The sequence below is a fragment of the Falco peregrinus genome, chromosome 2 (genome assembly GCF_023634155.1).
Source record: "Falco peregrinus isolate bFalPer1 chromosome 2, bFalPer1.pri, whole genome shotgun sequence".
Lineage (NCBI taxonomy): Eukaryota > Metazoa > Chordata > Aves > Falconiformes > Falconidae > Falco > Falco peregrinus.
This window is the reverse complement of record NC_073722.1, coordinates 105,420,318-105,437,297: the sequence shown is the minus strand read 5'-3', so window position 1 is coordinate 105,437,297 and position 16,980 is coordinate 105,420,318. Positions and strand designations below refer to the sequence as shown.

Here is a 16,980-nt window from a genome sequence, read left to right as displayed (position 1 = left end):
AAAAAAGGTATTGGGAAGATGATAAACAAGCAGCAAAGGCCAAATTGATGGAGGTTGTGGAGAGCAGATGTAAATTCTCAAGAAATGCTGGCCACACTTGACTTTTTGAGATTACCGAGCAAGAAAGGCTACAGAAAGGCACTGGAATCTCACAGGGCATATGACGTGCTGGAGAGCAAGGGATTGATGGTTGTGAATAACCCATTTATTAATTTGAATTCAAGCAATCACAGATGGACTGATGCTCATTAGGGAATGAGAACATAAGTAATTTGGTTAGAACATTTTCACACAAAGAGTATTTGAAATTAGAATATGGAACAAACTGCCAAAGGCAGAGAGGCACCGGGTAGTAAATCAATGCTTGGGAGTATCAGACACCGTTTGTGAAGAGGCAAGAAAGGAGGGGGCAGCCATCAGAAAGACTTTTGCAGTTGAGATATTTCATGGGTACATAAAGACAGACTTTGAAGGCCAAAGCACACCATATGTTAGACTTCTGGACTTTAACATTCCCACATACAATTTTCTCTCACTGCTGCTCAGCAGAGTACAGCCAAATTTAAATTACTATTATTAAATACAATTAGCATTACAGAACTGATTCTGTACTGTATTTTGAAAAATTAATTTGTCCCTTTTACGAAAACCAAAGCATTTAAAATGCTTGCATTTCTGTGAAATAACAGGATAGATTTGTTTTCCTATTACAGTTTTTTCACATTTTAATAAAAAGCATTTGTAATTATATTCTCCCTTAGTATTACAAAAGGTATGGTTTATTCACTCCTTAACAGTTATATAGTGATTGAAATATAAAACAGAATTGAAACAACATCTTCCAAGGAGATCAGAGTCTTTCTGATGGAAGCAGTTTGTAAATCACAGGAACTTTCACCCCGTACCACCCTCCCAATATTCAGAACCAAAATTCCAAACAATCCCACCAGGCAGAAAGATTTTTTTTTTTTTTTTTTTATGTTTTAATGGTTTTAAAAAAAACCCAACCTGTCTGGTTTAAAGTTCTACTAAAAATGAGCACCACAACTATTTTCTATCTTAAAATAAAATTTAGAAAAAGCACCATGACAACTTCAACAGAAAAAAAAAATAATGAAGTATGCCAGCTTCCTGCTGTGTAAGGAAATACGTGACGAAAAAGACATCAAAAATAACAAAATATAAATGAAATTCAGAAACAGAGCACTGAAAACATGGAAGTAAGTATCTGGAAGTTCACTGAAAATTTTTCAAATCAAAGTAAAATTGGTTCGGGAGCCAACACAGATGAGCTGCAATTAGCTCACATTAAAACAGTTGAACTACATTATAAAACTCTTGCTGAGCATTTTTATGACTCTAAAAACTTCAGGGACCCTGAAAGAAGTCAACTTATAATTACACTAGTGTAGTCTTGACATGAGCTTAGCTCCAAGTCTTAATTTATCTAAACCAGGCCCCATTATGTCTTCTCTGACTAGAGAGAAACAACAGTGACCTCTGTATTCCCCACCACCCCCATAAACATATGTTCACTTTTAAGTTTTGGCATACTATTTGTCTTGATAATACCACTGGCGCTATACTGAGATAACAGAAATGAGACACTAGGAATCCTCCTGCCTTAGCACACTCTTCATCTTTAAAATATCACCGGAGCTATACGGAGGGAACCACAGCAAGACACCGGTTTGAAAGCAGTCCTCACTTTATCTACCTTGTTTTTCCAGGTCAAGTGTTTTCATGAGCTGTTGCTCGGGGCACCAAGTTCACCCTGGAGGATGAATGACATCCTTCCCTTCCACAATCATCTCCCTCCAACTTGCCCCTGCAGACCTCCCTGGTCTGCTTCCATTCTCCACGGCCACAACAGCAGCTTCTTGCCCGATATTGCTGGCACGCCACTCCAGTAGCATGGACAGCCTACTTTAGAAATGCTTGATCACAGTCTAATATCTACTACACTTGGCTAAAATCAAAACATAATCAATGAAATCACCTTCACATTTAGGTAAGCACTATAAATCTGGCCACCTGTGTCAGGGAAGATGCTGATTATCTGAACACTGCTCTTCCTGTTTCAGCTCTGTCCAGTGTCACTTTCAGAAAGATAAAAGCAAAGTCTGTGGCTTTATTTTGGAATCTGTCATTCTTTATGCACCACGAAATTTCAGCATTAATTAAAGTCTGATGTCTACTGCCCCACAAATCCCCTAGGATTCTGTATTCAGGTTTGCAGGAGTGGGATGCTCTTCTGTGCTGTACTGTACATGGTATTGTCGCATCGACCACGGTCAGACAGAAGGCTGCACAATTGTGTTTCTGAATTGAAAGATGGAACAGGAAGATAAAGCTATTTGCAAGGAAACTGGGACTGCCAGATGCCGGTGCATTTTGCATCAACACTTAAATTTTCTGAACTTACAGGTATCAGCACATCAACACATTTGCAGACCATGAGACCGGCACATGGCCACGATGTGTTGTTTCTGACAGATCAACTTGGATAATTTCAGCATTTTCTTTTGTTTTTAGAGAACTTGGCATCCCAAGGACAACTCCTTAATAAAGGGATCACCTTGCTTTCTGTGTCTGTATGCTGTTACCGAAGTGTCAGTGACTTACTTGCAGTACAATTAACTGCATATCCAGTGTCTCAAACACACGCTAAATATGAATTTTGTAGTCTTAACTCTTCTACTTATCCTCATTGCTCTTCAGTTGTAATTGTCACTCTCATTAGCCACCTTAACATGAAAGATAGGTCTTTTACTGTCCTGCACCTGAACTGGAACTGACTTATCAAGTAGAAATAAATTACTTAAAACAGAAGTTATTTTTCTGGTTTGATTCTTCATAGATAGAAGCCTTAATGAGACACCCATCGCCCTTCATTTGCAAAGCTCTCTTACACATTTTTTGTCATATTGTTTTGCATCACAAAGTCTCTCCATTTGCCTCCAATTACTTCCAGCTACCAAAATGCCATTAACAATTGTAAGAAACATGTCAAACAAAGGGAAAAGCATGATAACAACTCATTAACACACCATATTTTAAGCTATGCTATATTCTTGAATAACTCCTTGGAATCAAATGGCAGGTCTAGCAAGCATTACTAATGTTATGCAATGGCATTGGTCTTTCTCTGAAGCCATTACAATAGAGTTTAGCTGCTCTCTCACATGGAACAGTACATCAGTTGCCAGGGTGGTGCACTGCAACAGCTCTACAAGACACTGGGTCTGTGTGGACTAGGAATAGTGCAGGGTATGCACACAGTTGGCTTGTTTCCCTTTCTTAACACCAACAGAGATCTATATTAATAATTTAATTAATAGAAGTATAACACTATAATTTTACAAAATAATAAAAATAAGTTCATCATCCCAGTTAATTTATTTCGCAGCTGAGAAAAAAAAAGGGAAAAATACTATTTTTTATCTTTGCTGCAATTAAAGGAGTTTTGAAGCAAAGTTAAAAATAAATTATTCCTGTACAGCTGCTTAAAGCATATGGCATACATTTCAGCTGTGCCATAAATTCTTTAACAAAAGTAAGGACTTCACAGTGGCTACAATACCGATCTGTTTAGCAAAGCTGCCTGGGTGCAGTGCATAGGTACGCTACCAGGAAAGAGCTTGGGAAGAGCATGCCTGCCTCACCAACTTGTTGGTTTCACCTCAAGTTAAAAGCTTTAAGAAGGACTCAAATCCTTCAACTTTTCAATTCTGCTTCCCTCCACTATGAAACAGCTGCAACCTTGAACCCTTGAAACCTCTTCCTTTCATGCCCAGATAAATCCCGATTTTCCCAGACAAACAATGCTGCCATCCCCTGAGGAAAGCTCAGCTCCCTCGTTCTCACAGGACAGCTTCTTGTTGCTTTTCCAATCTTTGATCTTCCTTCCCAGTAAAACAGCCCAGTCCAACATGTGCCTCGAGATATTGACTGCAGAGTATCAGCTTTGTTTAAATAGCTTTTATTACTTGCTACCCTGCCTTCAGGTCACTGTGACGGTGGGTATGCCATCATTGCTGAACTTCTCCTGGATCCTCTGAAAACCTGTGTGTCTGCCTCCTCACACCTCTCTGCATTTCTGAGCGATGTTTCACACTTGCTGCTCTCACTTGACGCCTAATCCATCCACTGGGCACCAAACGGAGCAGCCCTGCGACCTCCTCCTGCCTCAGGCCACAGGCTCCCACTTCTCTTGCATCAGATCTAGGGATTGCACTGGTGTAGCATGATTCAGCTCACTGACTCGATGAAAAACTAAGCAACGAAGGAGAGAAAGAATTTATTTTCCATCATGCCAGCAAACTAACTGACTCATCCTGTGCATTTGCTAGACTCAGCATGAGGGAGGAGGTGGGCACCCAGGGCTGGAGCAAGCAAGGACACTTGCCAGCCGGTGTCAGTCCCACACTGGCATCACTTAGGTATGGCATGAAACAAGAGCAACAACATACGGATGGGAAAAGGAGGGTCAAAGCATCAAATGTTCTGAAAATTCCCTTCCCTAACTATTCTATCAATGTCTTTATCATATGAAAATGCTGTTTACTTTGTTAATGCACATATTAGTTCACATTATGTGCTGTAATGTAATGAATTCTACTGGAGACTTAATAACAAAGTCTCAAAGTTCATGCTTAAGTAAAACAAACTAAAGGACAGCCTGGTCCTGGAAATACGGACTTTGCCTCATGGAAGCTTAGAGCTGTCTGTGAAGGACAGAGGATACCCTTGGACAACAGAGATAATGCCAGCATCCTAGCCCCTCTGACACATTATTTAAACCTTTCTGGTGTCATAGATAACAAACTCTTAGCAAGACTGACTGCAGGGGTGTCTGGATCAATATACAAGCAGCAAGAATGCTGCAGAAATACAGGTGATTTGCAAAGTTTTACTCTGATTAGTAATCAGTAATGTGGGTGCTACTGATTAGTCAAATCACATTGTACCTCGACGTTTGAAGGGAGGGTGTAAGAACCCCGTGTGAAACCACATTTGGAGTGCCCCACTTTGGCTGGGGCACCTCAGGCACATGAATAACTATTCACCCTTGTAATTTTATACCTTGCATCCTAACCTCTCTCCTTGGTTGGCACAGGCCGGTCATGAATTTGCATAACGCAAAAAAAGGTAAAACACAAACCCACAGCAGGAAGTAAGAAGAGAATGACCTCCAAACAGGGAATGCATACTTCCCAAGAAACTGAAAGAACATTTTTCTAGACAACGAGTCTGCCAATTATTCTCTATGCCACTAACCAAGATGTCAGAGCTTGCCACATCGGATCCTTGAGGTTGTGCAAGACACAAGGTGGGATGGAGAACATCTCCTGCCATAGCCAGCCTAACCATGCTTGATGTGGCAAAGTGAGACAGGGGAGGAAGGAGAGAAATTGGTGCTCCTGCCAGGGCAGAGCAGCCTGTGCTATTCGACATCCTCTCCAGCTTCCCAGCAGGAGAAGGAGCTGCACAGTAAAACGAGTGGGTGCTTTCACCTGCCTGTCAGCTTCTCCTCCTCTATCTGTCAACAGTGACCTAGAACCCACAATCGCTTTTCTGCCTTATGGATGAACCAAACCTTTGTTTATATATTTTAAAAAATCAGGGCAGAGGAATCCTTGCAAGAAAGAGCTCATTAACTGCCTTTATGCAAAATCCACCTGCACATAAATACCAAAATGTATCCTTTTGCTAATATTTTATACTGAGCTTACCCTTTTGCTTCTCTATTTTAAAAAAGCAAGACCAGACACTGGCTTGTATAGAGCCTCACAGCAATTTTGTAATAAACACAGAGATAATTCTGTATTTGGAGAAACAGGGACTGGATTATAATGACACTCAGCAGAATACCGCACCCAGCACACAGCCCTCCCATCCCCATTCCTTCCAGCACACTTCAAGCTCTCTTTTTTTAAGAGGATGAGAAGATACTCCTGACACTGCGAACTGAAACAGTGCTGCCTGTCTGCATTTTGCATAAATAGTTTCCCACCACTGTTATCATTTCATCCAAATGCATGGCAGCGGCATAGCGGGCCTTAATATAGACAGCCCACCAGCTGCCAACAGAAATTTCAGCACTTTGTCAATTATATAAAAATAAGAGGATTTGGGCTGATCCTCCCCAAAGTTACCCTAGTAGTAACTGCTGTCTCAGTACAACTTGCCTGTGCAGTGGATGGGATGGAGACAAACCTGCAAGAGCTTCAGAAAGGTGCATGGTGCCTATTGCTTTGCTTCTGGTGGTACATGTTAGGTTTGGGACCTTGCCTGTCACCCCCCTAGCTGGGGTCTGTCCCAGGAAGGTATCGATACGGGAAGGAAAAAGAGGCATGTACAGCAGAGGCTCTGACTGTATTTGAGAGTTTCTACAGTTCTGCCCATCACTGCACTTAAGCGTCTCTTCTTTTGGGGACGTTTTCGATGCTGCAGCCCAGTGCTGGCAGCAGACACGCTACACACTCATCAGGGAGAGCACATCTGCCTTGGAGATGCTGGAGTATATTTAAATCACCTTCCTCAGGAAAGATGTTGTTTCAACTGCAATCAAGCCAGCCAAAAATAAATAAATAATCATTTACACACTTCTGTAAACAAAGAAATGAAAGGCTGCTGAGCGGCTGTTACCCCAAAAGCACACTGTACGTCTCTCTCCCTTTCCTGCTAGCACTGGGAAACAGAATCGAGACGAAGCACAAAACCATGCCCGTGCTCCTGCTGTACAAAGGAAATTACCCACCACCCACGCCCCGTCAAGTGGACATTAAAATAAAACAATTACCCGCCAAAAATATTACATTTACTCCATTTTGTTACAAAGAGTGGTTTAATGGGACTTTCACTGAAAAGCAGGAAAGCTCTGGGCCTAAATCAGCGTGACGTGAGCTCTGAATTTTGATGTATGCTGTTGACTTCCTCAACACAGAGCAATTTGTAATAGCTTTGCCACGCTGTTGTTTTCAAAGCTCCTGCTACATCACAAGCATTTATTTCTGACCACAAAATTACATTTATTCAACAGAAAGCAGCTCAGGGTCTTTAAGAGGTTAACTTCTGGAGTGCTTGGCTGCTCTCCAGCCTCTGTACTAGAATCAGTGCTAACGCAACAGCACACAACAGCACCCAGGCTAGCCGTGATTAATAGAGTGCTGAATACGCTGCTTTCCACATACACACACTTTTCATTCCCTTGCTTCCATAGATCATGGACTTATCCTCAAAATATCTGACTGAAATTGAATTTGGCTTCTCTCTCAACCGTTCATTTCCTATGTTATGCAAGGTTATATCCTTTTCTGCATGAGCAGAACCAAACCAGCTGCAGCTTTTGAGAAGAAAATGTGTTTTCAATTATGAAGCTGGCCTGAATATTGAACCACAGTTCTACTGCTACTCTAATTGAGCCATCATGGAGTGAACCTACAGGAAAGAAATTGCATTAATTAGGTTTGTAAATTTAACATAAGGAAATTAAAGGGGGTAAAAAAAAAAAAAAAAGAGAGAGAGATTAGTATCAGCTCAGGAATACTCCTTCAAAATGCAGAAGGAAAGTAGGTCTGAAGTTGTTTAGGCACACACATTATTAGAGTAGCCCTTCAAAGGCATGATTAGTAGTTCCAGCACACCAAACTGTTTTCAGCTTCTGCCGTCTGCACATGGAAAATTATTAAATTACTCTACTGACCAAATTAATAGTTTAAAGAGCAATTCAGCTAAGTGGGGAGCCCAAGTGGTCTCATCAGAATGGCAATACCCTTAAAAGTACTTGCTTTGTGAGAAGAATATGAGAAATGGTTTCCACAGAAATAAAAGTCCAGTGTGTTGTTTTGGAGTATGTGCCTTAAAGGGTTCTCCAAATGAGGGATTACTGCATTACTGTTGGACAGTACTGTTATGCCACATGAAAAGAATGCTAATGACTTCAGGAAATCCTTTCCCAGCCTTAAAATATCTATTTGATGACTTCACAAATATGGATTCCAACACTAGATTTCCATACCACAACTTTAGTTCTGTAAATTAACATAGCCCAAGAACATAACTTTTTTTTTTGTTAAGATTTACAAATATCCATCCACTGATGTAAACATGGCAATGTACAATGACCTTACTCAGAACACAGCTTATTCAGATGGTTACTTGAAGGAGTGCCTTGCAAACGATACATAATAATTTTATGATTGAATGATAAAACTCTTTAGCATTTTCTGATTCTGTCCTGTATTTAGCCCAGCATATGATGAATAAACAATTACTAAGTTGCATCCTCAGGTTAATGATAACCAGAAAGAAAAAAAAAAAGATAGAAAAGACAGGAACTATGCCCTCTTAATTTGATGACTTCTGTCTTGCTCACAATAGTCCATTTTCATTATCCAGACATTAAATCTTCCAGGGAAGCTACAAAGGTTATCCACAAAAATAAAAAGAACAATACCATCACCTTTGAATAAGACACAACATTCTGTTAATCTAAAAAAAAAATCTGTATTCAAATTTCCATTAAAATCCTAAATAAGGAAAAAGTACTGTAATAAAATTATACTACAGCGATGAATTAATAGGGTCTCACATTGAACTAGGAATGCATTTTAAAATTTGTAGCATGCTAAATTCCATTTCATAATGCTTTTACTTTAACTGTCATCATAAAAAATCCAGTTACTTAAAGCACAGAGATCTATACAAAATAAGTTATTTCCAACTACTAATGGAAACTGCATATTTGATAACTGGAACAGTTTTCATCTGAGTGAATGAGATAAATATCTATGGAATGCAGAATGTTCTGGGTGGGGGGGGGGGTATAAATATTATACAAAGGCACAACATTGGGGGGGCAGGGACAGGGTGGAGGGATTATCAATATCCATGCTCAAACTGAAAAGAAAAACTGGCTAAAGTGACCTGTGGATTTATTTTAAAAAGTCAACTAGCCACAGGTTTACAAGCAGATGTCCCATAAAGCATGCTTGGGAGGATATTTAAATACGCAAGCTTAAGTTAACCTCTCTCCAAGTCACGTCAGGCTCACTGAGGGCACAGTTCAAGGACAGTTTAAGTCAACCTAAGCTGACACGTTTGCACTCCTCCTGCCCTTGGCTTTGCTTTCCTGGCCTCTGCCCTGCCCAGCAGACGCCTGCAGCAAGCTGCTCCACTGAACCAACCTGGCAGAAAAATAAGCCAGCAAAAAAGGGGGAAAAAAGAAAACTGTGTTTGCCATGGGAACACACTAGCCAAAGTGCTGAGGCAAGGAAGGAGGTGGGGAGCCAGTCCTTAGGTACGCACAACCCAGCAATATCCACATAAAGCTACTTAAATACTTTTGCTCGTTAGGGAGCTGTCTGTCCCTTCTGATCTTCTGGCCCTCCCTAGGCCCAGAGCCCGGTGGAACGCAGTCATCCCACATGGGATTTGCAAAAGCCTGCTTCCCTTCTGAGGTGGAACTGGAATTTATTATTACCTGGACATGCAAAACCCACTTACTTAGTTCTGTCATTAGAGATCAAGAAAAGGGTGGGGCAACAGCAGTGGAGGCAGGAGTTCAGTGCAAAAACGCGGTGGAGACTCTCTGCATGGTAAGAAGGGAAGCTGCATCATGCAAGAACCCTTTTTCCTAGCTTCCATATGAGCGACAGATCAGAAGAAGGTGGTGCTCCAAAGTTCAGCGATACCATCCACAATGCTACAGAGGTGAACCAGAGCACTCCTACAGCATTCCCTACCCACGGCTCAAGGACACTCGCTCTCCAGCAGAACAGACTCTAGAAAACATCTAGTTTCACTACTTCTCCACTTACCTCAGTTTTACTTACTTACTTATTCCTGTTGGTTTTTTTTAAAAAGTCAAATCCTAGTCTGGGGCTGAAAACTGAAGTCTATGTAGTAGAAGTAGGAAACCTCTTATGAGCAGATCACTCCCTATTCCTCCTTCCTCCTCCCTGCTCACATCCCAAAGTACACGTACTGTGCGACCAAAAGGTCCCTCTGCCACCTCCTCCCAAGACATTAAATACCACCTAACAACCAGGTAACGCTCATGCTACTGCAAAGCAATCTTACAGAGCTCCTGGATGGGTGTCCAGCCCCCAGCAACACTGCTCGCTGAGCCATCTCTGGGGAGAGCAAGTTGAGGCATCTCCAGCGGATCTGTGATGGAGAAGAGCCTATACACTTCACACTATTTGTTCCTGAGATACCTGGAGCATTCATCTCGTGATCTTTCAGAAAATCAGCCTTAACAATAAACAGACAGCAAATCTATATACTGAGCGCTAAAATATAACTCACCAGAACAGGCTAATATTCTTGGTGTTCTGATTTGTTACCGAAACAAGAGACAGTAATTACATCTATAATCAAATACTACAATTCAGAGTTTAATGTTCTGCATTTATGTACTCAATCATGGTAAGTTCAGTTTTTTTAGGTTTCTAAACCCCTGTCTAGATCAGGGAGACTGGAATCACCAGCTCAGTGATTCAGCAGCACAATCTTGTAACGTATTCGTATTTCATTTACGTAAGAGGGGTTTTCTACCAACAGATTTGTGAGGTTGAATTTATACCAGCATAAACTTCACTTTTACATTAGTGAAGCAAAAGTGCAGAAGAGGAGCGTGTATGAGCCATACCGAGGTAACAGTGAGCTGTCTCCCAACAGGCAAGATCTAACGGGAGAATCGTCCTTCACTGTAGCCAAATTTGGATTTATGATTGTTACTTGATCCTCAGACATTCTCTTCACTACAGAACAGTGCTGAAAGCACACATACACTTTTCAGAGCACTGCAAGCTTGAAACTAAAGTGAAAAGGTTTTAAGAGCACTACAATCCACTTGGAGCAATTTTAAAGTGTAAATTTCCATTGGCAAACGGACTCACACAAGTCATTCTTTGTTCTCACAAATTACTACTAGATATATCAAGGACAAAGTTGTCCTGTTTATTTACTTCTAGCAATACTTGGGAAACTGGGTCATAAAATAAAAAATATCATACTGCTTTTAAGATCAGGAATTATCACCTATTTGAGATACATATTTATCAGGATGTACAAGTAATCAGAAATGCAACCCTCATTACACATAACGGGAGCTGTGCACTTAATTCCTATGCAGACTTCTGAAAACACGCTCCCGAGTTTCTCCGTGCTCTGGTGGGAACTGCAACAATATAAAGTCAGCCAACAACTTACACATTGAGAAAGTAAGAAGTGCTGCTGCTTTAGCACAGCTAACTTTTAAGAGCAGAGCTCTACAATGTGTAACAGGGTGTGAGCTAGAACCTAAATCTACCACCCCACGCAGGCACTGATCTTTATAAGGAGAAATGTAATTTGCAAACTTCATACATGACATTTTCCTAGAGGCAGTACAACAGCTCCCATCTGGCCTAAGCACTCACGTGAAGCCAGCACTTCACGGCTGTCCCCAGCTAAAATGTAAAATTCTGTAATTGGCCCAGCTGCCTTTTCCTATAGAAATTCTTCAAAAAAACCAACAGTCAGCTTTTAACCTAGTGATCACTCAAATCACGTGTTTCTTAGTGGAGTGGTGTGAAGAGAAATCAAAGAGCCAGCACCAGCACTGTTAACATTTTCTGTTGGTTTTCCAACAAACACCTGCCAACTTAAGGTTTTCCATCAAACCCTCTACAATATGATGTTTTACAGCTGAAAAGTTTTACAGTGAAAACAATTTGTAGTATCTTGTATTTTTGTAGACGTACAACACATTGCATTCATTAAGCGTTGAAACCATCAATTCACTGAGGCATAGCGAGTTAGCATGTGCCACCTGAGTCACTGCAACGGTAAGCTTACGCTCAGGTATGCTGAATGCAAAGTGATTTGACCAGTTTAGCTTGTCCAGCACAAATCCAGCCTCTCACAGACATACCCTGCACACAGCAAAACGCAGAAGGCCTGAACCCCTGCAATGCTCTCTGCTCAAGGGCTCCGTACCCACCCGGCCATGCTGCACGACTGCCAGCACACCACACTCATGTGAAGCAATATCGAAAGCACTGTAAGAAGCATAAGATCTTACCTCTCCCTGGAAACTCTTCAGTAATGGAGCTACCTGTTTGCGCAGGTCCTAGAAGACAGAAGCAAGGTGTTTAATCAGAAAAATCTGAAAGGACAAGTCATTGTCAAGTTTTTCCTAACACGACTTTCAGTTCTGAAATACTACTTAAATTCTGATCACATTTTACAGGAGCTTTGATTAAAATAAAAGTATACCTAGAATTAATTTTGAACAAGTCTGCATTTCCAGTTTGACATATACCTGTATCTGTTGCAAACAGTATTAATTAACAAAACTAGTGATGTTGGGTAAGCACTGAACGCCTTCAATCTCGTAATTCAGCTGAAACACTAATGCGATTAGAAGAAGTAAATGCCTCTATCTACCTAAACAGCAGCTACACCTCTGAACTTATGCCAAAGAAATTTCCACAAATGGAAGCTAGGCTTAAAGGAAGACGACTTTGGACCATCATTTCAACTAAGAGTGTTGGTATTTTGTGAAAGGTCTATTTTATTTATTATTTTCTCAAGAGTGCTCTGACTTTAGCCATCAAAGAATTGGAAATCGCCACATTGAAGAAGACAGTATTATTTGTTAGTTTCTGTATAACTAAAAATTCTTCCTCTGAATTAACGCCACAGCATTCATTAAAATACTGCCCATAGAATCACTGCAAAAGTTTATAGCGTATTTTTACTTGGCAACCAAGATAATTTAGGACAACAAAGGTATATCTATCTTGCATAAAATTCTCAGTGGCTCCACTTCTGAGCTGGTTTGGGTCTAATTCACTTACAAATTCTCAGAATTCTCATTATCTGCATGCCTGAAGAATAAAATCCTGTAGCTTTGCAGAGGACACTGTATTATTCATGCACAGCCAAGAAGCTGCACTCCTGTTTTTGCTATGGTATTCCACTGACGAGGTACAAGCAGCAACTTCATAGTACACTTACAGCTAGAAATAAATCTGTAAGAGGTATAAAACAGTAACATGATGCTGCATCACTGAGGAGAGCAGCACTGATGTGGGTTATCCAGGGAGAAGGTGGATATCCCATCCTTGGAGATTTCCAAGCCACAGCTGACCAGACCTTGTGTGGGTGCTACAGACCCATTTTTAGGGCATAAGATCTCATCAGCCTCCAGACACCCCCTTCAGCCAAGAGTCCTATGATGATCTGAGAACACTGCTCACAACTGGCACAGTCACGAACTTCATAAGTAACCACAAAATCTTCCTAGCTTCACACAGGCCACAGACCCACAGCTACCCTGAACTTCATGCAAGAGGTCATAATGAGGTCTTTGAAGTATTTTCTCTAGATAAATGGGTCCAGTAAAGCCTTAGGCCTTTTAGAGAAGAAGATGACCTTAAAAAGTTGGGAAATTCTCTTTTCCAATGCATTTACTTTTACATCTAGAGTCATGCAACATATTGGGCATTAAACCACTCACCAAAACACCCTCAGCCCTGGATTTAATCTGATTTTCCTCAAGGAAAAGTAAGCTTTTGAGAGAAGTGATTTTTGTCATTTAAATGACAAGTCATGCAGAGAGTTGGAGTATCAGGAGCTCTCTCACTCCCTAAGAAATGGCTTAGGGGGCCAAACGCAAATGAAGCTATCAAAGACAAATGATCAGCCAAATTTCACTTCTTACATGATTATTGCACTAACAGACAGCTAATCCCCATCAAGTTAAGGATAATGTTGCAGCTTTATAAGCTCCCTCTTCAGCACCAAACCAAGGAATGCTTCTGTTCTTAGACCAAGTGAAGTCATCTAAACGTTTCCTGATATTTTCTGATGTCTGTTTTAGGACAGAAAAAGGTTAGATACTGTTCTTGCCTATCATAAACACCTACAAATTATGTCTGTACCAGAGCAGACTGGCAGGTTGAGCAGCTTTTCCCTGCTTCTGGCTACTCTGGGAGACCAGAGGGCTGTGCATGTTTTATAACATGTTTTCTTTGTAACCTGATGATGATGACATTGAAGAAAGTAACAATAACCACTGATGGCAAAATAAATGCCCACATTCAGGGCCAAAATCTGGCATGGTAGGTTTTAATGCACAGTGAAATTACAAACAGAGCCATTAGATTTACAGTCAGGACACTGGCACCCTTTATAAAATCAGGAAAAAATTATACCATCCAAGCAAAGCAACATTTCTCGAAATAAAAATTTCAGCTGGTAGGAAATCATTGGGTTTAGGGCTTCTGTCCTTTGTATTGCCACTGAATTTACTGACTAGTTTGGCGCCAGCCAGCAAACTGATGTCAAAACTGAATGCAGAAATACAGGAGATCTAATTCCAGACCAGCCCTGAGTCTCTTGCTTGCATGGCTCTCAAGAGCAGGACATTATTCCCGCTGCCTAAGGGCATGGTGTAAGCATCAGAAATCACCCTAGGTACATCAGCAGATGACAAAGCACCGCAAAGGAATTCAGTAAAATAAAGCACAGCCACTCTGGAGGCAGGAGAACTTAAGCCCTGCTCTTTTCTCTGTGTGTGGCGAGCTCTAGCCAAAAGCCTGCTATTGAACTGCATCGTCTGACACATACTAACTTCTGAAAGACAGGATTCGCAGCACTTTTTATTTCATGATATAAACTATGTCAGAACTTTGCCTTCGTATTCATCTTTAATAATGAGAGATGTTGCTTGTTTATAGCAGAGAAGAGGGAGAAAAGCTGGGGGGAAAAAACAGGAATAGAAGGGGCATCCCAAAGCCAAGAAAACAGTTGGTCAAGCTGTCAAAACGGGAGAAAAGCTTTCAAGTACAAAATTTTATTCCCACACATCCTTCATTTAGCAAATTCAGGATGCTAAACACTCATCCCAGCAATCAAAACGTTACCAAGCAAAATTCATGCCATAATGGGAAAATGTGTTGTGCTTCATTTAGACAGCAGCTTTTGTTGTTGGTAAAACTGTTTTTAAAACATTTCATGATAGGGGAGAATGCAGCTCCAAGCGATTCAGTCCCACTGGCAAGCAATCAGTTATACAAGTGTAATCAATCTGAGGCAATCCTGGGACGCGCTGATCATTAGAGCACACAGTTTAACAGCGTAAAATGCTTTGACAACTTGAAGTCTTAGCAATAACTTGAAATCTGTTGCAGCTGAACAAGAGAGACAGAGCATCCCACTTCCATTACCTTCATGGAGCAAACGGCCTAAGAAGTGTAACTGAAAGGAATCTGCCCCAGTATTTTACATGCAGTCAAATATGCCATGCAGGTAAGTGGACAAATGGCACACATGATAACAAAAGGCATGAACAACTTCTTCACACCACTTTTTGTTTTCTCTCCATCTTGGAAGGAGTTTATAGACGGCTTTTATAACTCATTCCTTGGGTAAACAGCATCAAAACTTTAGACAACTCGCAACAAAAGGGAAGTAAAAATAGACAGAAGTCAGGAATACACACACTTCGAGTCACCAGCTAAAACCCTGCTGGTGGGATTTATTTTTGGCAGTTTGGAAAAATTCCCCATCAGACTTTGTCTCAAAAGTATTACACTAACATCAAATAGAATTCTACCTTCTTTGCACTAAACTGAACAGAAAGAAGGATGTTCAGTTCAGACCCAGGGGAATCTGCAATGTTGGTTAGCAAGGACACCATATGATTTATTATCTGTTTAAAGTGTAGTGGCCTTTACTGCCTGGGCTGTGATCAAAACAGGAAAAGCATCCAACTCCAGCACTCGCATACAGCTAGCAAATCACTGCGATCAAGCAGAACAGCTAAAAAGGGTACACGCAACTGAATATTAAAACAAATGATAATTTATCTACACAAACGTATTGAAATATTTTGAGTACTCCTATACAATCACATTATTAGCCTATTTTTTCATGCCACCTAAATGTGCATGTTCTCTCTCTGGATGATTTATCAGGGTAGAGCAGTTTTCTGAAAAAAGGCTCTATCACAGACAAACTCAATATCTGAAGTAGAGACTATGAATTAGGATGCTGTATCACTATCTGAATCAAATCTGATAGCTGAAAGCTAATATAGCATTTTCCTTTTACATGAGTATAAACAACGAGTTTATATTTTGATCAAGTAGCTACACAATGAAATCTGAATCCAAATAATTTTTAACTCCCTTTCCATTCTCATTAAAAATAACTCCACGGAAAATAAATCTGTGTAAAAACTGGGGCAACAAATGCATCTTTCTGACAACTAAACTGTATTATTCATCGATTGCTATCTTAATACACTGTGTACAGTACAAAGGACATATGAATGGTCAGGGTGCTACACTGTATTTGTAATTTACTCGGGGTCTGAAGCTACACAAGCACCTTTTGATCTCCTTGCAGACTGCTCCATCTCATTTACCTCCAAAATGCTTATCTCTGAATGTCACAACAAAAGCCCTATGACTGTGGTTTGATAAAGTTGTCCAGCAAGACTAAGCTTGACCTATACACCTTTATCATCTACAGAAGTATTGTGCTCTTGTAAAATAAAACAAAACAAAAAAATGGGCAAATGTTCTGTCATATGCCTCCCGCGCCACATTTCCTATGATTTGTTCTATATATTGTCTACTCGAGACGTGCATTGGCTGGTGAATGTCACTATGTCTGGCAGGGAAATCATAATGAGAAGCAGCCCACTTGTATCAGCATCGGTGACATCATTAGTTCAGCTGTCACAACCTATTTTTGAGCTGCCTTATCACAAGCGAGATGCTACGGCTTTCCTGGTGAATTACCCTTTCACATTTCCTTCCCTGTTAGCCCACATGTAATAAGGGACTAACAAGTGGCCCTGCACTCAAAATTGGCTGGGCTGAACATCATGACTCCAGATACTTTTTTAGAAGAATTTGCAAAGTTAAAAAAAAAAAAAAAAAAAAAAAAAAGGAAGAAAAGAAAGAAAAGAAAGAA

At 40.6% G+C, this 16,980-nt stretch overlaps 1 protein-coding gene across 8 annotated transcripts in view; it reads right to left on the bottom strand.

The window, feature by feature from the left end:
• The window catches only part of CUX1 (cut like homeobox 1), a 281,435-nt gene that overhangs the window by 157,522 nt on the left and 106,933 nt on the right, over positions 1 to 16,980 (bottom strand). For all 8 annotated transcript variants that reach the window (XM_055797921.1, XM_055797915.1, XM_055797916.1 and 5 more), the window contains exon 3: positions 12,074 to 12,121. In XM_055797921.1, coding sequence (XP_055653896.1) covers positions 12,074 to 12,121 — 48 coding nt within the window. The remainder of the gene's footprint in view (positions 1 to 12,073; positions 12,122 to 16,980) is intronic.